This window comes from Phyllopteryx taeniolatus, chromosome 2, assembly GCF_024500385.1.
Source record: "Phyllopteryx taeniolatus isolate TA_2022b chromosome 2, UOR_Ptae_1.2, whole genome shotgun sequence".
NCBI classification, from domain to species: Eukaryota; Metazoa; Chordata; class Actinopteri; order Syngnathiformes; family Syngnathidae; genus Phyllopteryx; species Phyllopteryx taeniolatus.
The window spans coordinates 491,223-514,313 of NC_084503.1; the positions used below are offsets into that span (position 1 = coordinate 491,223).

Sequence of the window (23,091 nt, forward strand, 5' to 3'; positions counted from 1 at the left end):
AAATCATTGAATTGTTTTTATTAGTTTAACACAATGTCCCAACTTCATTGGAATTGGGGTGGTATGTGCATATTCAATTTTAATGAAGCAGAGCAAAAACAAACAAAATAAAAACCTGAGTGCCAATGCTACATACAGCATGAAGTTGGAAAACTGGCTTTGGTGCAGTTGGCCAAATATAATGGACATTAATCCTACATTAAAGAAAAACAGATGCTGTGCGGTCATGAATTGCCACGGGTCCATTTTAATAATTTCAATTCCTAGTGAACATCATATTTGCTAAGTCAGAAAACGATACTAAACTGAGCAAATGTTTGTGTCTGAGTGTATGATACAACATCATGGCAGCATAATGAACCACACTGGGTCATACAATCCCTTAGCTTTTTGTTTTTAATACGTTGTTATATAGATGGTTCATCCATACACCAACCAAAAGCTTGAGACCTTCACGATAAGTCCAATTGTACATGCTTCAAAAATGTAATCAATTGTACTTTTAGTGCTCACAAACACGTCCTGTAGCCATACTGAACACCAAGATCATTCTCCTCTTGCAGAAATCTGTTTCCGAGTTGACCGCCCGCCCGCCCGCCCGCCCGTCCGTCCGTCCACCCCCCCCCCACCGATCCGCTCTGTATGCAGACAAGCAGCCGTCGCAACATACTTATAGCTGCGTTCATTTTAAATAGTATTCAATTTAAAAAAAAAAAATTGCAGTCTGATACAGAAGGCTAGGAGACCTGAACAATATGAAAGTGCTAGTCATTAATTTACAGAGATCAGGCATCACATAGCGCTATTAAGTATCCAATATGCTACATATGAATACAGATCTGGACACCTTATAAATGCCTCTGGTTGCTTTTCAAGGCTACTTGAAAAATGAATAACCTTGGCTTTTATGTACATAAACCGGACCGTTTATGCTGAAAACAACATATCACCACCACCAGAGGTATAATCTTATTACGGCCGTGTGGCCAAGACAGTGATAATGTAATATTTAGTCCCATTATCAATTTAAAGTTTAATCCCCCAATTTTGTTTTAGTGGGGGAAAAAAAACAGGAGTCGTCGTCGTCGAGACAGCCCTCTTCACCGGACTCCAGAAGACAGTGTTGTTCAGAGCATTTCCTCTTGCATCGTGCTCAAGTTCTTGGTTTGTTTTCCCCAGCCATTGGTTACATTTTGGTTGCTCTCCCGCATCTTCTCGTGCTATTTCCCGTTTGATAAGATTGAAGAATGACTGAGAAGAACCAGTTCTGGAACCACTACTTAAGGGAACAACACAAGCTTTTTTTTCACTTCACTACAATCAGTCACAGAGTAATAAAAAGTAGAGAGGGTGACTCAATTCATTCCGGGAGCGGTGCCTCCAAAGTCAAAACTAGGGGGCACCACTGGTGCTGTGAACCTGTATCCGCCGTGTTTCTCAATCATCCTGGATTCTGAAAGTCGGAAAAAAAAAAAAAAAAAAAAAAAAAAAAAAACGAGGGACCGGGTATGATTATTTCCCATTTTGAAGGGGGTCAGCCACTAAAAACCTCCTGAAGTGAAATTGTGCGCTCACCATGTGCTGCCCGTCTCTGGTCTGCAAGCGTGCCAATGTCAAGAAGCTGTTTGCCTTGATCTTCGTCGAGTACTTGAGTTAGTGCCTGGTACCACGCCGGGTCACGAGTCTGGATACCTGCGGACAAGGGTGAGCATCAATCGCGCAAGCCAAGGATATTGATTTCAGGGGGGTTTAGACCAGGGGATGTCACTGATCTTCCTCGACTGTGGGCCTGTGAAGCCCACGACACTCTTGTGATTAAAAGCGATACCAATAAACTTGACTATGTATGCATCCATTGGTAGGTGACTGAAAACTTTGAAAACATTTGAGTGGTTGTCTTACTCTGTAGTATGGCTTTAAAGATCTGATACTCGTCCACCAAGTTGTCTTCGTCGTCTACAGCTGTAGTGTATCCCTCGAGCGCGGTCTCCTCCGCATCATCTTCCTCCCAATCTTCGTCGTCTCCGTCCTCTCCCGCCTGCTTGGCCAGCATCTCCAGATACTCTTGACCTTCCTCGTCAATGTCGTCCTCGTCACTGCCCAGCTCAGCTACATTCAGACCAAAGGTGTGAAACATCAACTCGACACCAGAGTGCTCCCCACAGAGGTGAAAGAAGCCAATGAAAGTCTCAAACTTCAATCATACCATTATCGTCGTCGTCATCACCGTCCTCGTCGTCGTCGTCGTCCTCATTCTCGTGCTCCGCTCGGCAGGCGTACGCCCTCTTGAGGCCGCTAAAGAGCAGGATGGCCGCTGGAAGAAGCTGACCTCCGACCTGGTTGATGACCTGGGGCCTGTGTTCCAGATCAATGAGAGCACAGAGGCCCAGGATGCACATCTTCCTGTCATGGAGGCTGTTTGCAAAAACCGAGGAAAAAGATGAATGAAGGAGAAAAAAAGAAGCTTGAAATGAAAATGTTGTAGATTATCAAAATGTATCCCACAGGTCATCCTCCATAAATGACATCCCCATCCAAACACGTTCTGTAGCGCTTGTTCTTTATCAGTCGAGCGGCGGAGTTCACCGGACGGACCGCCAGTCAATCTCAGGGCACAGAAGCGCTTAAAACCAGTCGCAGCTATTGGTCATTTTGAGTGTTGAATTAAACTAATGACTAGCTGGCAAAGGTTCAAACGAGCAAACAACATGCACACATGCAACGGAGATTTGAACCCAGATGTCCTGTCTTTGAAGCAGAAGACTATGCTGCCATTTAGGACACTGCACACTAACTGTTCAGATCTAGCGTGTTCTCAGTCGTCTACTTCTAAACTCCACATACAAATTTATTCAAGAAGAGCGAGTGCTGTAAGAAATCAGACGGCTGCAGTAGAGTGGAGACTCGGGAGTATAATACAGCAACGTTGGCATCTAAGGAACAGCAACAGCGAGTAGAGCCATTTTGAGCTGAAGGGCCTCACTCAAGGTTAGCGGATTATCCTTCAAGTGCAGGATTCTCCGACAATAACAGAGCTCCATCTGGAGTCTCACCTGAATAACGTGCTCGGGTTTTCACAAGAATACCTTTAAAAGCTTGAATATAGCCAACTGGAATGACTTGGTGCATGTTGCGAATATTGACAGCTCAAAATGCAAATTGAAATCATATTACAGACTATGTTGCACCTAACATCTATTCAGAGACTCCAATGTCTTTGAATTGGAAAAACACTTGTCAATATTTTTTGAAATTTGATTAAGGTCATTACGAAAGCCTATAATTAAATGACAAAGATTATCACTGTCATCTTAGTCCTTTTAAGTAAAGAATTTATGGGGGACTTGAGAAGCCCCTTAGGTTGTTGCAGATCATTTTTTTATGTCCAAAAGTAGCTGATTCAATTGCTTTTTTATGTTCTGGGATTGAAAATACAACATGCTGCAATACTTCCGGCGCATGTAGCTGCGACTTTTTCTTCTTCTTAAATATTCCTTTTAGTCATATCGTGAAACACCTACCTGCCTATCAGCTACATTTGGGGGATTATTGTATTGACGGATTATAAATGATAAAAGGAAAAAAAAAAAAAAAGAAAAAAAAAAAGCCTTACCCAAGGAAGCAGTCGACATCTTTGAGCCACTGGGTGATGAAGTGGTTCGTGATTGGCTCTGTGTTGTTGGGGAATCGCAGATTCTCCAAAGTGTTGAGGAGCAGAGGGGGGCTGTAGTAAAGTGCGGCAATGGCCACCTGCAAGCACATCGTCCTCAGCTCACTGGTTTTTACCTCCCGTGTCAAACGCTCCAGTGCAGCAGCCACAAACAAGGGCACAACCTGAAATTGTACAAAAAATATATATAGCATTACCAGTACTTGGGAATGGTATAGACATTGCGTAAATTAAACTCCTGGCACTGAAAGCCTCGAGTAGACTCTTGAAATGTTCAAACACCGACCTGGTCAATGCCTCGACCTTTGCACTGCAGAATGATTACTTCCAGAAGCTTGGCTGCATGGCACTCAGGATCTTCCCCTGGGTCACCTGTCAGGATCTTGGTGGGGTCAAGGATAGATGTGAACTTTTTTTGTTCACAGGACAAGTTGCCTCAGCGCATTCATTAGACGGTAGCATTTTACCTTCTTGCACATGTCATACATGATTTCAAGGTATTTGGTGTCCGAGAGGAGGGTGTCTGTATCAACTGTCACATAGTTGTGAAGGAGAGGCATCATGTCTGGAACAGGGGGGAAAATAAAGTGTTATTCCCACAAACCGTTGTGATCATGGTGAAACTCAAAACTTGGGAGCGGCCCTCTGGATCGGGGCGTCTCATGGAATTAACAGGAAGTGCTCGTCTGAGGGTATGAACCTGTGAAGTAGTCAAATCCATCCTGTTGGAAGACTTCATACACCAGTGGAAGAAGCTGCCACATTTGTGGCGACACCTGCTGGCAAGTCAGGCTGTGAGCCAATGACAGGATCTCCTCGTAAAACTCTGGAAAAAGAACACAGCTTTCTCTACATACAGTTCCAAGCATTCAACATGCCGGTGAGTACTGGCACCAAGGCGCAGACAGAATGTGGCCGAACAGGAAAAACTGGCCACGGCTTACCGATTACGTGTTGTTGCAGCACGGTGCCAATCACCTGCAGACAAATGCCCTCCAGCTGCTGTGTGATCTGGACAAGGTTAAAAGGCAGTTAGGGTTAAATTAAGACACGAAATCGCTTAAAACTAAGACTTTGTGACATTTCATTATCATATAATAAGCTTGTACAGAATATTTTTCAATAGTTAAACTCATTCGCTGCCACCGACGTACATACTCGACAATTGCCCTTTTCAACAGACAAGCGTGGAAGTGGGTCTCGCCCAGCTTGTCTTTGTAATTATCGTGTGTAAACCACTGTAATGACTAACGATCCCTGTAGATGGCAGCATTGCAAAGCTTGGGTGTGACAGAAGCACATTTTGTGCGTCGAAAAAGATTAGGCGCAGTCTCTGCTTTTCATGTTAATAATGAAAGAGAAATGCCAACATGTTAGGTGGACAAGTTTAGGCGCCTCACACTTTAAGAGAGTATGGTATGTATCGTATAAACAGTGTGTGTGCCGCAATTGTGAGAAAAGGTGACGCAGTGAATGAGTTAAGAGTTGGAGTTTGCATTTGTCTTCAAATCAGACATTACTTTTGAAAAAGGTGTGAGAACATTTTAAAGTTCATCTCAGGGGTGGACCACAAAAGGTTGGGAACCACTGATTTTAAACATGAATGTACTGTTGAAATATTTCTTGTGTTACTGCTTGTGCAAATACAGATGAACACTCGACAAAATGGTCAACCTGGATGAAACAGTCAAGTCTTTTCTGCAGCTCAAGGCTTTGTACCATCTAAGAGCATTGTGGCTGTGCTTACGCAGACACATTGGCAGTGAGCCCCGGCACTATTTGTAGCTACTGCCTGAGTGAGTGTTTCAGGACATAGCGAGAACACAGCACGTTCCAAGGAGTTGGTGGGCGGCTCAAGTGGGTTGGCAGAAAGGCGACAGCCGACCAGAGGAAGTGGTATACCGGGATAAGTCAGGCGTGTGCATGTGTGTGTGATAATGCGTAGGCAGCCCGCTTAGAGGCTTTTTGCTGCTTACCTCTTTGTGGTCCTCCACCACACTCAACAAGGTATCGATTGTATTGAGGATGCCCATAGCTGTCACAGCCTTGTCATCTCCTCCCTCCTCCTCAGGCCCAGTCTGAATTACCTGGTTGAATGTCATAGCCTGCCAGAGAGCAGAGATACTTGTAATTGTGCGTTTGGAGTACAGCTGCAGATACCGAACATTTTGAGAAGCGCTCATTCTACCGTTTGATTGGTTTTGCAATATTAAACAACAAAATGAGGTAGGTATTGTTGTTGTCCACTTGGGGTAGCCAACATCACGATCCACATTATAATATCTGTAGCTTTAAAAGGTGGGGCCTGCCTGGTGAGTCAGTGAATGATGGCGTCAAATTGGCTGCTGTAAGCTCAGGTTAGTGTGGGAGCCAAAGTGCGTATTGTTGAGTGCCTGGACGTCAATTGTGGCCATAGCAGCTTGTGTATGAATGTGCTTATTTAAGTGTTTATTTTGCTTGCATTTGTTCAATAAAGTGATTGAAAGTGCAGTAGCAGCTGTCTATCCTTGACCACTTGGGAGTGGCAGGCTATACTAAACTAGCTAACACCGATACCTTCTGTTGGCGATTGTGCTGTCGTGGTAATTTTTTTCTGCTTTATAGTTGAGACATTGCAGTAAATTTTGTGTGAAAGTGTGAAAGGATCCAAACTTTGGTCATTGTCTTTTTTGCACTCTTTCCTCCTTTCGCCATCACGCCAAACTTATTTCTACACGGAGTGGAAGAGTCTGCAGTAACATCAGTCTGTGCGGGAAAAATAATCGCTGCGTAGTTTTGAAGCAAAGATTTTGCTTTGACTTTTTGTAAACAAATGATTCATTGTTTCAGCCCAAGTTTGGAGCATCTATAGCTTTTATCATTAGTCAAGTCAGGGACTGCCGCCTCTTTCCTAACTCCACCTGAGACTCAAACGTTGTACAGCTGTAATAAAAACAAAACCAAAAAAATACCAACAGGTCTTTACCAGGTGCTGAGTCATCTCTACTGCAATAGGCGTGACCTCCTCGCTGTATTCACAGATCATCTTTTGGATGACGTTGGTGAGATCATCATTTTCCGTCTCCCTGACAATATGCAGCAAAGCCTGCATTACCGGCCGAATGAAGGGGGTGATGTATTCTTTGGCTAAAGCAAGAAAAAATATATGTAAATGTAAATAAATAGATAGATAGATAGTCAAACAGAAGAGGCCAGGAGGACGGAAATCACTCCTGCATTGTATACAAATGCCGTGGAAGCGGCATCTTTCATCACCTTTGTCCTGGTTGCTGATGAGAACCTGCAGGGCAATGGCAGCCTCCACCTTCACTGGCATCTCGTTATCATTGATTAGACAGAGGCGGGTCAGCTCCAGAGCAGTTTGCAGGTTGGGGTCACTTTTGAACCGCACCTCACAGAAATACTGGATCACCCAGCAGGCCTACAATAAGATTAAGCAGGCAGATAGAAAATATTTATTTTATTTATTTTTTTTTTTTTTAAAAAGGGACGTGGCCAAAATGTCAGTACATATAAAAATAGCAAGATAAGTGTTTATTTCATTCATAATTATTCATCATTATTAATGAACAAACAACACTGTTCATATTATCACTTACTCTGGCTCTCATGTAGCCCAGTTCACTGCGGAACAGGGGGAAGACGTGATTCTGCAGCATGAACTCCATCTGGTCCTTATAAATCTTTTTCTATTGCAAGAAGAAGGGAAGAAAATTATTTTTAAAAAGGTTACTCAAAGCAGAACCCTTCACAAGTTGTTTCCTGTATATTTAGGATGTGCAACTTCCTATATGTCTGAAATGGGAAAAAAAGGGCAACTGTGATTGCGATGAAGTTACAATGACACACACCTACATTAAACAATGCTTAAATCTATCCAAATTTACTTTCAAGCAAGGTATACAGTTAAAGGAAATTCCTTATAGAAGAAAGCTGATAAAGTCAAATGATTATGCATCAAACAATGAAATCTTTGATGAGCTTAGACAGCATTTATTGAAACTTTGTGAGACCTTCCTAGGTCAGTACATTCATTCTTTCTTCAGAATGTACCTGACGTTGCTAAAAAATATATATATATATTAAAAAACAAAATAAAAACCAAAAAAAAAAACAAAAAAACACCATTTCGGGTTTTATAACCATAGTTTAACTAGCGGGCAATTAGTGGTGTCAGAGTAAGAATGTCTGCCCAAGATCTTGTCAGGGCAAGTAACTTTCAGACGGGGTTGGGACGCAATTTACCTTGAGAAGGATCTCTGCCAGAGAGCCTATCATGTGGAGGGCACCATCTTTTTTCCTGGGATCTGTGGCGGGATCAGTGAGAATCTGGTAGCAGAAGCCCATCGTCTTTTGCAGCACCTTAACGCAATAACAAAAAATGCTCATAATACTACTGCAAAGAGGGTTAGGGCTGGGCAAAATGACCTAAAATTCACGGCAAAAATTGAATTCTTCACAGCAACGGTGTATATCGCAGTATAAACGTCAGTGTAAAGACGATAACGGAAGATTTTATGAATGGGCTGTTGTTTTCATTAATGAATAATTGCACCGTTGTATGGTCAGCTGTACATGCGGATTTGATTGATTGATCCTAAGAGCTTGTCCAAGAAGTAAACTGGGATGTACTACTCGCTGGTAAAAATTTAGATGAGGATTGTTCTAAATTTGCCAACAAAATACAAGAAATTATTATAAAATTTACACGGATAATTAAACTAAAAGCTAGAAAGAATGGCCTTCCTTGGTTAAACACATTTATTCTGAAACGGATGAAAGAACGCGATTATTCCTTGAAGTTGTCGGTCAAATCAGGATACAATAGACAGCACTTCATTTCACTGAGAAATAGGCTAGTGAAAGAAATAAGAAAATCGAAAGCTGACTTTTTCATTACTGCTTTGACTAGTGCGAAGGGAAATTCAAAAATAACCTGGAATTATATTCAAAAACTATTGGGTGATACACAAAATAACAAAACAAAACTAATGCAAATTCAATTCAATGGAAACATCCTGACGGAACCTCAAGTGATGGCTGATGCTTTTAACAACTACTTCATTGAATCTGTGTCAGAAATCTCTTCTAAGTTTGCAGTAAAACAAAGGAAGGAATACCCTGCATTGTCTGCAACGCAGTTCTTTTTTTACTATTACAAATATTACTGAGAACAAAGTTATCGATTGAATTCATTCACTCAAACCATCTAAGGCAAAGGATGTTTTTGGAATGGACACGAGCATGCTCAAAGATCTCGGCTCAACTCTTGCTCCTCCTATTGCCTCAATCATTCATCTTTCCAAAGGCCTGGAAATCTGCTATTGTTGCCCGTCTTTAAATCCGGTGACTCGACTTCTCTGAATAACTACCGAACTATAAGCATTCTTCCGGCCATTTCCAAAGTTGCAGAAAAATGGGTGTCAGAGCAGATTGTCCATTATTTAAACAGCAGCTCCCCCTCTCTCCACGCCATGCAGTTTGGTTTCAGATCCAAGCATTCCACTGAAATGGCTACATGCCTCTTCATTGAGAAAATCAAATCTTCTCTCGACAAGGGTGGAGTTGTAGGGGCGGTGTTCTTGGACCTCAGGAAAGCTTTCGATACAGTAAATCACTGTTCTTCTTACCAAGCTCTCAAAATTTAAGCTGTGAGCTGGATTGAATCATATCTACATGACCGAACACAATCTGTATCAGTTAACAACTTCAGATCAGCGTCTCTTAGGCTAACCTCTGGAGTCCCTCAGGGATCAATATTAGGCCCCCTTTTATTTAGTCTTATACATCAACGATTTGCCCACTGTTTGTTCTGAAGCAGAGTGCGTAATGTATGCAGACGACACGGTTTTCTTTGTTCATGGTCGCTCCAAAGATACTGTTGCTGCTAAACTCACTAATACAATGTCCTGTGTCACAACTTGGTTTCAGGAGTGCTGTCTACAGCTAAACGTTTCTAAAACTGTAGGCATGTATTTCACTAAAACAAATAGAGTATCGCCTGACCCCGACATACTTGTTAATGGAGGAAAAAAATGCAAATTGTCAGCCAATACAAATATCTTGGGTTAATAATAGATTCACAGCTTTCCTTTAAAGCCCATATTGACAACTTGTGTAAAAATATAAAATTAAACCTCGCAAATTTTCGTGCAATTCGAAATGAAATGTCAACTGAAGCCGCAGAAATTTACTTGCAATGAATGATTCTTAGTCACTTTAACTATTGGATAACCAGTTGGTCCCAGGCTGGTCAGAATGCAAAAAAAAACATTGGAGGTTTTGTACAAACAAGTCATTAAAGTGATGGATAAAAAACCAAGGCACTATCATCACTGTGCAATTTAAAAAAAATACAGTCTTTTAAACTGGGACAGTCTTCACATATTTGCAGATGTCAATTTGATTTCTAAAGTACTGCACGGTTTGGCTCCAGCTCCTCTGGCTGAGTTCATCAGCCCAAGAAACGGACGGCTGTGAGCGTGTCACTCGAGGCTCTGTCAGAGGCGACCGTCTCATTCCTCTGCGCAGGAGCACTTTCAGTAAGTCGGCCCGCCCGGTGAGTGGAAGGAGGTTCAACTGCTTACAACATACAAGGCCTTCACAAAAAAACGCAAAATGTGGCTAGTTAACACCTATAGCTGCCAACACTAAAAGACAAGTATGTTATGATGTTTTTTGTTTTTTTTTTGTTATGATCAAATGATTTGTGGTTTTATTCTCTCTCAATAGTATCAAGTCTTTGATGATGTATCCTGTATGATATTGTCTTGTAGATGTATTTGACTGCTTTTTGACATCATGGCCAGCGGACTACAGATGAAAACTAGCCTTCTGGCTAAGTCTGGCTTTTTTAACAATGTGTATTACATGTGTTTTATGAAATTGCTTTGTCCCCTTTCAAATAAACTGATTAATAATAATAATAATTTTACCACATACCAAACAAATGCGAAGTTCGTTGAAAGCTTTGGACCGCAGCAATTAAGCTAAACAAGACGAAACGAAATGACAACAACCACATTTAGTTTCGACACCAAGATAAAGAACTATGATTTTGTTTTGCAATATATAATGATATTAGATCATTGTTATTTAATCTTTATATTAATATCTTTAAGTGGAGGGAGACTAGGAAAGTGAGAATTACATTGCTAAATGCTACCACTGTGTTTTTACTGTGCGTATGACTGACATCTTGAATATTTTTCACATTAGGCACAAATAGCAATTACGAAAGCAGTCTGCTAGTTACCCAGCCGCAGCTCGTACTGTTGCAAAGTAAGAATTTCATTGCTAAATGCTACCATTGTGTTTTTACTGTGCGTATGACTAACATCTTGAATAATTTTCATTATAGGCACAAATAGCAATTACGAAAGCAGTCTGCTAGTTACCCAGCCGCAGCTCGTACTGTAGCAAAGTAAGAATTTCATTGCTAAATGCTACCATTGTGTTTTTACTGTGCGTATGACTAACATCTTGAATAATTTTCATTATAGGCACAAATAGCAATTACGAAAGCAGTCTGCTAGTTACCCGGCCGCAGCTCGTACTGTAGCTACCTGGTGCAGCACAAGCGAGCATTCCCAGTCGCTCCTGAGCAACTGGGAAAAGCAGGAAGTACAGTCATGGATGTGGACGCATAGGTCTTTTAAAAAGCTAGGAGCTAGTTAAAAAAAAAACGGTGCTGGCAGCTCCACGATCAGATGTCACGTGCATGAGCCCTTTTTTATACTGAAACGGATACGGTGACTTTGTCGCTTCTGATCCGATACCGATATCGCAGCCTTGAGTTTTGAGTCTGATCAGATTTCAGCAATAATACATAATTTACTGATTTTGTAAGTATGAAATGTTACAAAAGGCTTGATCAAGTGATATTACTCAAACAGAGAACAACAATAGATATGAGAAAAACTGGCCCATTTATTATTAACCAGTGGGTTACACAGGTCTTGACGTCTGAAGGGCAGTGTGGTGCACACGATGAGCTACACTTGCAGTAACAAAGAATAAGACAACATGATCGAATATTATTATAACTCGTTTTTCAGTTTGAAGAATATATGCCCAACAGTATTGTTTTTTTTGCCTGTTTCTGTGTTTATACAGCAGCTGTGTACCAATACTCATTATTTTCGCTAGATCGATGTTTTTCATTCATTGTGTTAGCATTGAGCTAGCAATTTTTCTGAACAAAAACAAAGAAAGACACGAAGTCGGTGATGTTTTTGAACATTCAACAAGTGTAATTATTTTGTGTGTGTTACGTTTTAGAGTGAACATCAACTGGAGTGTCAAGAAACGACTTTAAGCAAGCAACATTCACCCTTACTCCTTGCTACTATGTTAGCACCTTAGCAACCTGTTGCTGTGATCATGTGGGTTCTGCTAGCCATCCGGGCACTGCTGGATAAAAGTGCTGGAGTGGAGCATGGAATGGACGGCTCGTATAAGAGTGGTAAAATAGGAGATTTTAGATACGGTCCGATCCGATCCTTGTTTTTTTTTTGCTGACCAATTTCCGATCTCAAAGATCAGCTACTAGTTATGAGTTTCATTTAAGCATTGCAAGGATTTCATCTACTGTGGAACATTCACTGACACCGACTTAAATCATGGATAAAAGAAAGTAGATAAACTGACCTCCTTTCGTTTATTGCAGGCAGTAAAGAGGAGCGTCTGAGCGGCTGTCGTTGGAGAAATAAAGTCCTCGAATACATCTGAAGTGGAAAGAAGTGATTGAACAAATTGCTCATCATTGACTCACGAAATTACTTCATTGACACTGCCTGGAGTGTCCTTTGCTTACCAAACTTCATGCGAATGTACTCATAGGGGTCCTCTTGCCAGCGCTCCTCGTCAGCGTCTGTGTAACACATGAGGGGAAAAACCACATCCTGAATGATGCCCTGTAGGACAAAGACAGAAAAGTCAGAATTATGGTAGTGCAAGAACAGACGATACATGAACTTCACCGTTTAAGGTCTCAATATTTCTTGAACGTTAAAAAATATTGGTAGGCATGGGCATGATTTTTTACAATAATTTGGTCAATTAAGTGACATAACGTTTCAAAAATGTTGAAAGCTCAATTGGGAGGCTATAGCCTGTGACAAGTTTAGTGTTGAGCCTATAGTAATATTTACTCTTGTAATAAATATTTAACTGTTGAAAAACTAGATGTTGGTATTTTTTGGCATTGAAAATGAAAGTCGTGCTGCAGCTTGGCTGAAGATGGTCTCTTTGCCCCCCAACCAATTCAAGGGGCTGATTAGAATTTTACGGCCATTTATCTTTGTGACAGCATAGAATATGGTTGTGTTTTTTTATGATGATTACTATACGTTCCTAACAATGACATCTCTAACCTTGCTCAAATACATAAAACATCCATGTTAAAATCAATACAAATTTGCAGTTTCGTCCAATACAAATACCAAACACTTTTGCTTTATGACTTTCCAACACAATAATTGAAATGGCTTCACACTTATTGCGAACCTGAATGTGTGGTTTGAGGTTTTTCCATGTGAGAGCATGAGCGATCCCCTGGTTGATGTAGTTGAGTGTCTGCTGGAGTACTCGGGGAGCCACATATTGCTTTTCCTTGTACTGATACAAGACTTTCAGCAGCACCTAAAAGCATACGAACAAAAAAACAAAAACAAAACAAAAAAAATATATATATATATATATATATATATATATATATATATAGAAATATCTTTGAACTCATTTGCAATCCAACTTTTGGCCAGAGATTCGCAGCATACATCACAGCTCCTGGTCCATACCTGCTGTGCCGGCACTGCATATTCCTTGAGGAAAAGTTCAGCAAACTCGGTGTACTCTTTGGTTGTGTTGCCTGGGCTTCCGTATCTACAAATTAAATTAACTTGTAACATCTGCAAGTTACGCTGACGACATGTTAAGACCGTAATGAGATCTGTACCTTTCAAATAGCCGAGCTAAGATGTGAAGGGCCCACTTCTTACACTTCCACCAAGGCAGCTCAGGACGCTCCTCTTCATCGACCTGCATCGTCTCCTGAACCCAAAACACAAGCCGGCGGATAATGCGGAAATACAACGGGCAAGACATCATTTGCAATGTTAATAAGTTCTCACCGGGGGCACGTCTCTATCCACTACTGTCTTGAGAATCTCCATCCATTCAGTCAAGTTCTGCCGGTTGATGAGTTCCAGGGGTAGGTTATACTATGCATACAAAAGAGCAAAGTCACTTGAAATTCTCACTCAGATTTGTTCTGATATATAAATTGTTTTGTCATAAACACAACACTCCATTATTGAACTTTTAAGATTGACCTTTTGCAGCACTTAATAGCTGTAGTGGTAGAACTACAACCGCAATTCCAATGAAGTTGGGACGTTGTGTTAACCAAATAAAAACAGAATACAATGATTTGAAAATCACGTTCAAAATATATATAATTGAATACACTACAAAGACAAGATATTTAATGTTCAAACTGATAAACTTGATTGTTTTTAGCAAATAATCATAAACTTAGAATTTTATGGTTGCAACACGTTCCAAAAAAGACCGAGAAAGTTGAGGAATGCTCATCAAACACCTGTTTGGAACATCCCACAGGTGGACAGGCTCATTGGGAACAGGTGGGTGCTGTGATTGCTTCCCTGAATTGCTCAGTCATTCCCAACCAAAGATGGGGTGAGGTTCACCTCTTTGTCAACAAGTACGTGAGAAAATAGTCCAACAGTTTAAGGACAATGTTCCTCAACGTACAATTGCAAGGAATTTGGGGATTTCATCATCTACGGTCCATAATATCATCAAAAGGTTCAGAGAATCTGGACAAATCACTGCATGGAAGCGACAATGCCGAAAACCAACATTGAATGCCCGTGACCTTCGATCTCTCAGCGGCACTGCATCAAAAACCGACATCAATGTGTAAAGGATATCACCACATGGGCTCAGGAACACTTCAGAAAACCAGTGTCAGTAAATACAGTTCGCCGCTACATCCGTAAGTGCAACTTGAAACTCTACTGTGCAAAGCAAAAGCCATTTCTCAACAAAACCCAGAAACGCCGCCGGCTTCTCTGGGCCCGAGCTCATCTAAGATGGACTGATGCAAAGCGGAAAAGTGTTCTGTGGTCCGACGAGTCCACATTGTTTTTTGGAAATTGTGGACGTCGTGTCCTCCGGCCAAAGATGAAAAGAACCATCCGGACTGTTATGGACGCAAAGTTCAAAAGCCAGCATCTGTGATGGTATGGGGCTGCGTTAGTGCCAATGGCATGGGTAACTTACACATCTGTGAAGGCACCATTAATGCTGAAAGGTACATACAGGTTTTGGAGAAACATATGCTGCCATCCAAGCAACGTCTATTTCACGGACGCCCTTGCTTATTTCAGCAAGACAATGCCAAACCACATTCTGCATGTGTTACAACAGCGTGGCTCCGTAGTAAAAGAGTGCTGGAACTAGACTGGCCTGTCTGCAGTCCAGGCCTTCCTCCCATTGAAAATGTGTGGCGCATTATGAACCGTAAAATACGACAAAGCTGTACAAGCAAGAATGGGAAAGAATTCCACCTCCAAAGCTTCAACAATGAGTGTCCTCAGTTGCCAAACGTTTATTGAATGTTGTAAAAAGAAAAGGTGATGTAACACAGTGGTAAACATGACCCTGCCCCTGCTTTTTTGGAACGTGTTGCAGCCGTAAAATTCTAAGTTTATGATTATTTATAAATAATCATTCTGTTTCTATTTACGTTTAACACAACATCCCATTCATTGGAATTGGGTTTGTAAAATGGGTGATTATTACTTTATAACTGAGAAATAGTACTGTAATAGTACTATGAAACAACAAAATAATAATGGACAGGTTTCTGTACGGGTTTTAATATTCTGAAGAACGAGAAGGCCAAGTCTTGATTGATCGATCGATCAATTGATTGTCTTATCTGAACATAAGCATACAGCATAAACAGAAAAAGGGCAACAAATTACATTATTCTGCAGTTTACACATTCAAACGGAATAGAAGGCAGCAAAACATATCTAGTCCTACTACCATTAACAAAACCAAAATCACAATAGGTTATTTATATAGAATATAGTGTTGGATAACTATCAAAATAATGCGTCTACATACATGTGTACCATAATTATAAAGCCCAATGCCTACACAAATACGAATTCACAGCATATATTCACTCCGCATACACACAATCTTAGATTTATAGATCTCATAGAATAAAATGTATATCATAATTACACAATAACTAGTGCTACTGCTATTTGCCACAAAATGAATAAGGCGCCACAAGCATTTTGAGTACCTCTAGCACCCATGTGGTAGTACCTGGAAAAGGGCATAGAGGATTTTGAAGATCTGTTTCTGTACGAGGACGGAGTCAGTGGAGTGGTCTGGAAGAAGCTGGATGAAACGGTCTTTCAACATGGGCATGAAGATGTGCATGGCAGCCACCAAAGGCTGACGCTCCTCAGGCTTCTTGTATCTGTTTTAACACGGACAAGTCAGCCTCAAACGTGACGGTGGCTTCTTTTCTGATGGCACGTTACACTCACTCGTAGTTTTTCACCAACTGGTAAAGGCAAAGCAAGATGCCGAGCCATCCTGCACTGTTTTCGGACTGAAGGTAGAAGCCAATTTTGTCCACGATGGTCGTCCACTTGGCGGGGTAGTCGTGCTTGATCATGTGGTGGATACATGTTGTCAACTGGACTCTGTCCACATTTAAAATGGATAGGTTTGATGATGTGTTCCAGAAAATTGGACATTGTAAAGTTCAGACCTCTGAGTTAGAAAAGTCACTTAGTAGGAGTTCCAACTTGTGAAGTTGGGGCAAGCGCATGCATCCGCCTTTCACCGAGATGCAGTAATCTGACCATGTAGCGTTATAAATTATACTAGGGCTGCAGCTATCGAATATTTTTAGAATGGATGTTTCTACAGAATAAAAAAAAACATTCGATTTTGCATTGTTAAACAATAAGATGCGCGCGAGGCTCACGTATTTTGCCTTCTTCATGTTCTCCTCTCATGTCAGTGACTTTATGAGTGTGGCTTTAAAAGGCGTGGCCTGGCCTGATGAGCGATGTGGGCGTTGGCAAATGAGCGTAAACCATAACTGGTGGGGTGTTGCATTAGCCGTGCACATTGGCTGCTCGTGTATGAATGTGCTCAATACGCGTTTATTTTCTTACCGGTTGTTCCATAAACAATTTCAAAGTGCATCGACTGCTGTATCTGTCCTTGACCACATGCGGGGGCATGAGAATAAGTTCTAACTCGCGATGGGAGGCTATATGAAATTAGCTAACATTGATACTTTAACATTGTGTTGGCGATTGTGGCTGCTGTGGTGCACATTCACTTAATTACCTTGTTAAATGTGAAATGATCCCAAACTTTGGACATTCTCTGTGTCATGGACGCTTTCCTCCTGGCTCGCTGCCATTGCACCAACTTGTTTCTACATAGAGTGGGGTGTGCGTGCTACTGCAGTAACAGTCCATGTGGAAAAATAATCACTGTTGAGCTTCGAGGCAAAGCTTTTGCTTCGACCATTTTTTGGGGGAATCGAATTAGTTATTACATTTATCGTAGCAGCCCTAAATCATAAGACGCTATATTTGTTTACTATACTTGATATTACAATTTAGTGCATAAACATGCATGTTACTGGGAAGAAAAACCAAAGGTAAGGTTTGTTCTCAGCATGACTAACAGTCAAATAGTCTTAGGAAGGTGACGTGATGCACTGTATAATATACTAAAATAGTCACCTGATGCGCTCAGGTGAGTGGATGATAGCCTCCACTATGGTGTCTCGAATGAATAGTCGGTCTTCATCAGGGATGTTATTGACGGGTGTCTCTGTGGAAGAACCATCTCCACCGCCCCAGTGCTGGGTTACCATGTTCTTCAGGTAAATCACACCTATATTGAAAGGGAAAATTTACGACTTCGAAGGCAGGACACCAATTGACAATGCTCAATCAAACAGGTGTGCGAACACCTAAATCAGGGCTGTCAAACTCCTTTTTAATCACAGGCCGCATTGTATCTATAATTTCCCTCGGAGGGCTATTATGAACCCATGAAGCTGCATGATTGCCTCGTATTATTACATATCCACCACAAATTGATGGATACCTTGTTTTGAAAAATCAGAAGCCAGAAAAATTGTTCAACTATGATTACATGTATTTTAAAAGAGTATTGGCAACAAAAAAATCTTAACATTTTTAAAAGTGAAGCCAATTTAAAACGAAGTCGACACATTATTTGCTTTTGCGGGCCACGTGAAAAGGTGCGGCGGGCCAGATTTAGCCCCCGGACCTTGAGTTTGACACAGGACCTAAACAATAAAAAGTAAATATTACTCTTACATCACCGTCCCCTGTATTGAAAGACCTTGCATTTGCAATCTGGGTATAGTGTGTGCGTGGGGGCTGCTCTGTGTCAAAGCGGGAGGTAACGGGGGGAAACGGAGTGTCGCATGGGAGGCCGACATCAGATCGCTGACACAAATGTCTACGCTGTTGGCGAGGCGATCATAATCCAGCCTATTAATGCTGACTGAACGAAAACCAAACCACACTTTTTTTTTTCCTCAACTGACTGCAGCCGCTTTGTTGGGGACAAACTTGTTGCTCACAGTAACCTATTCTTCAAATATCGAGTCACCGTGTTCATACCAAACTATGATATGCCATGGTCATGCTGTATTGCCTCAAAAAATGGTGCAGCCAAATCATGAGCTATTTCATCCAAATTGATATACCAGAAGATGCACAAACTACCATTCAGTCACAGGTTTGGTCCGTAACATGTCAGAAAATAATAAAAACATATGAATCATTGTTTTATAACGTAAAAGCAGATGTCTGCAAATGTCTTATTTTGATTAAACAAAAGATGGTCTGCTTTCATGGAGGACTACGGCTACCTGAGAATGTGTACTGTTGAGGCTTAAACTCCAAGGATTTGGACAATTTTAAGTTAAACAAGGTCTCTACGCAATTAATGAATTACCAAATAGTTGGTTAATAATTTTAGAATAAGTTATTTGTCAATTCATTAATCGCTGCACTACACAATTGATTTATCCAAAAATCTGCATATCGATGCAACCTGATTTTACATCATTTATTACCAAAAAATAACACTTATTGTGACAAAAGTAGTACAGTCTCCGTCCTGGTTGCTCTGTACAGTACATCTTAATCTCTCTGAACTCCTGTTTACTTGCCAGGATGCATTGCGATTTTGCAGGTTTGACTGCGTGTTACTTTACTCAATTAAAAAATAAAATAGAATGGCGGCACGGTGACCGACTGGTTAGAGCGTCTGTCTCACAGTTCTGAGGACCGGGGTTCAATCCCCGGCCCCCCGCCTGCGTGGAGTTTGCATGTTCTCCCCGTGCCTGCGTGGCTTTTCTCCGGGCACTCCGCTTTCCTCCCACATCCCAAAAACATGCATGGTAGATTCATTGAGACCCTAAATTGCCTGTAGGTGTGAATGTGAGTGCGAATGGTTGTTTGTTTGTATGTGCCCTGCGATTGGCTGGCGACCAGTTCAGGGTGTACCCCGCCTCCTGCCCGATGATAGCTGGGATAGGCTCCAGCACTCCCGCGACCCGCGTGAGGAGAAGCGGCTCAGAAAATGGATGAGTAATAAATAGAATTAGAGAGAAAAAATCCCAATTTGGCATACATTTCTTAACTAGTACACTAGAAAATATTATACTGACTTTTTGAGGGTTTTTTTCCCTAGAATCAGCTTTGCTTTTATAATTTTCCCGCATTAGTTAGCAGAGCTTCAACAAGTAGTTGTAGGAATTATAGGAGTTCTTTTATTTTAGGTTTAATCCAGTGTTACATCAAAAGCAGACATCAGATAAATATTCGAGTACCCGAGACTCACCTGCTTGCCTGACTGGCAAATCCAGCTGATCGGTCATGGTGATGCGCAGCAGAGTAGATAAAAAGTTTACCTGGGTGTGACCCTGTAAATCAGAAAAGAAACTAATTCAGCATCTCAGACAACAAAGAAGCAATGATATCAATATGATCCATCCGCTCAACTTCGTCACTCGGATCGCCGGTGTGCTGGAATCTATCCCAACTGACCAAACGCAGGGTACATACAGATGAACAACCCTTCAGTCACTAATAAACGCCTTATAGAAGTGGCTTAATAGAGCTCAATCTGATTTCTAAGTTTCAATTGATATGGATGCATGGTATATTCTAAATGTGTGCCTTCTGCTACAATTATGCACCAACGCAATGAAGCCCATGTTTTAAACTCCAACATATTGTGTTGCTCGTTCGGTCACTACCTGGCCATCTTCCGTCACAAAACAAAACAGCCCGTGACTAAGCACAGGTCTGCATTTAGAAACTGTGCACTTGAGCAGGACTCCATCCACCCCCAGACAACGTGCTTTTCGTTCGCTGCACAACTTGATGACAAGTATAGAATTTCTCCCAGCACAATGACTAATTTGGAACCACTGCCAGCTGCATCATGAATACAATCACAGCTATAGTAAACGTAGCATGTACATACAAGTACATGTGTAGTGTTAACTAATGCACTCAAATACAGGAATACTAACACAATATGTTAGCACTTCTATGTAAAATAATCTCATGCTAGGAATGTGATAATTCTCCATCTAAACAGCGTATATCAACTACATGTAATACAGCATAATTGTGCATTACAAAAAATATTTGAACTTGAAATTTGGCAGAACTAATAAAGTACATTTAATACAGGTAGACTTCACGCAAATGAGTTAAAAAAAAAAAAAAAAAAAAAAAAAAAAAAATATGCTCTGCTGAGCATAGTTTTAGTTTTACGTTTTTTACTGATGCAATTATGAACTGTCCAAACAATAAATCAGAAGGAAAAAAGAGAATTATGTGCCATTTTGTGACAAAAACCTTTTTTCTGAGAATCAATTTATATATTTTAAACTAGGTTACAAATGTCAGCAGCAGCAAGAATTATTTTATTTTTGTTTAATAGCTGATGTGCTATGTCAATTTTTCATTTTATTAAGACTGAATATGTATATTTAGTAAATATCCTCTAAAATCAGTGCCAAATGAATGTTAAGAAACTGAAGTTTGCAGTTTTGCCATCTATGATTCCACTGCTTTTACTGATGTTTTAGCTTTGTGATGGTATCATTAACAGTATGGAACTCGGAATTTTGGTATTGTGAAAATACTCGTCCAAATAAAAAATAAATAAATAAAAAGAATCCAAATAATCAGAGTTAAAAATAAATGTGCTGGTTTTCCACACATCTACATTTAGAGACAAAAAAATCCATCTACGAAGCAATTATTATTCCAAACAATGCTACAAATGTCAGCATCGGCAAGAATAATTTTATTTGTAATAGTTGAACTGTTTCCATTTTATTGTCCCAAGAGTGAATACATAATTTTATTAAATAACCTTGACTGTCTAATATTATTTTGAATGTTTAAAAAAAAAAAAAAACGTTAGTTCCTGTTTTGACTGATATTTTAAGCTTAAGATGGTGCTGTTTCAATATCGGTATCAAATTTTGGTATTCTGACAACACAAGTCCAAACAATACATTACAGTTACAAAACATGTGCTGCTATTCACGTCTATGTTTTTTTCCCCGACAAAAATCTTTCTTCTGTGTGCTACTGTCACTCGCAGTCCGACTGCATTGCACAATGCACAATGCAATTTAGCTCCGACTCCATACACAAATATTGCAGGAGCCAACATAACGGGAATAACCAATTTTATCACCAACATTTGGTGATAAAATTGACAGAGTAAGAGGCAAACGTGGGATTTCAAGCGACTTAGGAGGCAACATAGCCGCTGCCCGAACCAAGACATTGTTGCTAACTTGGCGTCGAGCTCATGCAGTCAAAGAATTTCATAGGAAAACGTTACGGGAACATGCTTTCCTACATAATGATTGCTAACAGTACCAGCCGAATTTCGCGAATTAAAAAAATTTAATAAATAATAATTTAAAAAAAAATATATATATATATATATATATATCGACGTCGATTCGACATTTGCTTCCAGGCTTGTCAGTGACACGTGAGCAGCTCATCCAACAAGTAACCTCCTGCTAACTTAGCTAATAGTTAGCCCAATAGCTCTGGTTTGGCCTTTTGTTTTGAGCAAAACGAAGAATGCCCCCTTCCGAATATTTACATTTTGATCACGCGGTTGACTTTAACTAAACGCGTGCGTGCGTGCGTGCTAAGCTAACGAGTATCTCCTTGGGGGAAACACGACGCGGTAGTTAGCTTAGCATTATTAGCCACACAGCTGGCTCGCTGAGGGTGAAAGGCGAAACAGCACGATCGAACTGCTTTCTACTTGCAGTGTATTACAAAAGAGTCCAATGTAACAGTGGGGCGGTTACGACGACCCACAAGAGTCCAGCCAGCGCCATCGCACCATCTTGATGTTGTGAGGCCCGATACGAGAACGGCGCCATCATTAGCAACGAGAGGAGGAGGGGAGAGAAAAAAAAAAAAAAAAAAAAAAAAACAAGTTAGAAAGCTTTACCTCGCTAAGTTGTCTCTCGGCCGCCTCTCGCAGATTGGGGTCCATGGTGCCCCGCAGGGCCTCGACCAAAACCTCGGGATCCATCGCTGGGGAGGGGGAGAGAAAAACAAAATCTCGCTCGGCTGATTGAGGCTGTTCAGATGTCTTGTGAGCTTCCAGGCACTGCGCACATGGACGCACAGCTCTCCGGTTACCCGGCGCGAAAGGAAGAAGCGAATGAAGTACCCGGATAGATCTGACACAAATGTGCGCGAGTAATTTCCGGCTGCACCCGCACGTCCGTGGGACTTGTAGTTTTTGGCTGTAGTTTTACCAATTTGCCTCAAAAAACCGACGTTTCACATGTTATTCCCACATTGAAAACCAAACAATTACTGAATGAACCTATAGGTAGTTTTTGGCGAGCTGAAAACATTTTTGATGTGGGTAAATTAGTCGACCGTAATCCCCCACAACAAATGTTTTTCTTTTTTTTTTTTTAGCCCGGTGACTGTTCATCACGGTTAGTAGACTGCTATTGGAAAATGCGCAATAACCCGAAAATGATGACAAATGACTATTTTCAAAGCAAGTGATGTCGTATCCTTCATGATGCCATTGTAAAGTGTCTCGTGCAAACACTAGATGACACCTTGAAGCAAAGAACAGTGGAGAGTGTCAGAGGGTGGGCTGACTCTTCGTCGTATAGGTCCTCATATCGAGGGTCGTTGGACCAAGTGGCCGACAAAAAGTAAATATAAAGCAAACTAAATACAAGTAAAGCATTTATAGTTCATTCACACACGTTATTCCAATTC

At 40.9% G+C, this 23,091-nt stretch overlaps 1 protein-coding gene across 1 annotated transcript; it reads right to left on the reverse strand.

The window, feature by feature from the left end:
- Nucleotides 1-227: 227 nt before the first annotated feature.
- On the reverse strand, nt 228-22,523 carry ipo7 (importin 7). The gene is made up of 25 exons (XM_061750499.1): nt 22,295-22,523; nt 19,631-19,712; nt 17,488-17,641; nt 16,267-16,425; nt 16,040-16,196; nt 13,804-13,893; nt 13,629-13,723; nt 13,471-13,555; nt 13,178-13,312; nt 12,486-12,585; nt 12,320-12,396; nt 7,916-8,032; nt 7,270-7,359; nt 6,926-7,091; nt 6,636-6,796; nt 5,647-5,775; nt 4,615-4,681; nt 4,371-4,496; nt 4,138-4,235; nt 3,957-4,052; nt 3,614-3,834; nt 2,207-2,415; nt 1,903-2,109; nt 1,576-1,692; nt 228-1,453 (listed from the first exon to the last, which is right to left on the reverse strand). The coding sequence occupies exons 1-25, from the start codon at nt 22,376-22,378 to the stop codon at nt 1,356-1,358; spliced, it is 3,120 nt and encodes a 1,039-aa protein (XP_061606483.1). The 5' UTR covers nt 22,379-22,523; the 3' UTR covers nt 228-1,355.
- Nucleotides 22,524-23,091: the final 568 nt, after the last annotated feature.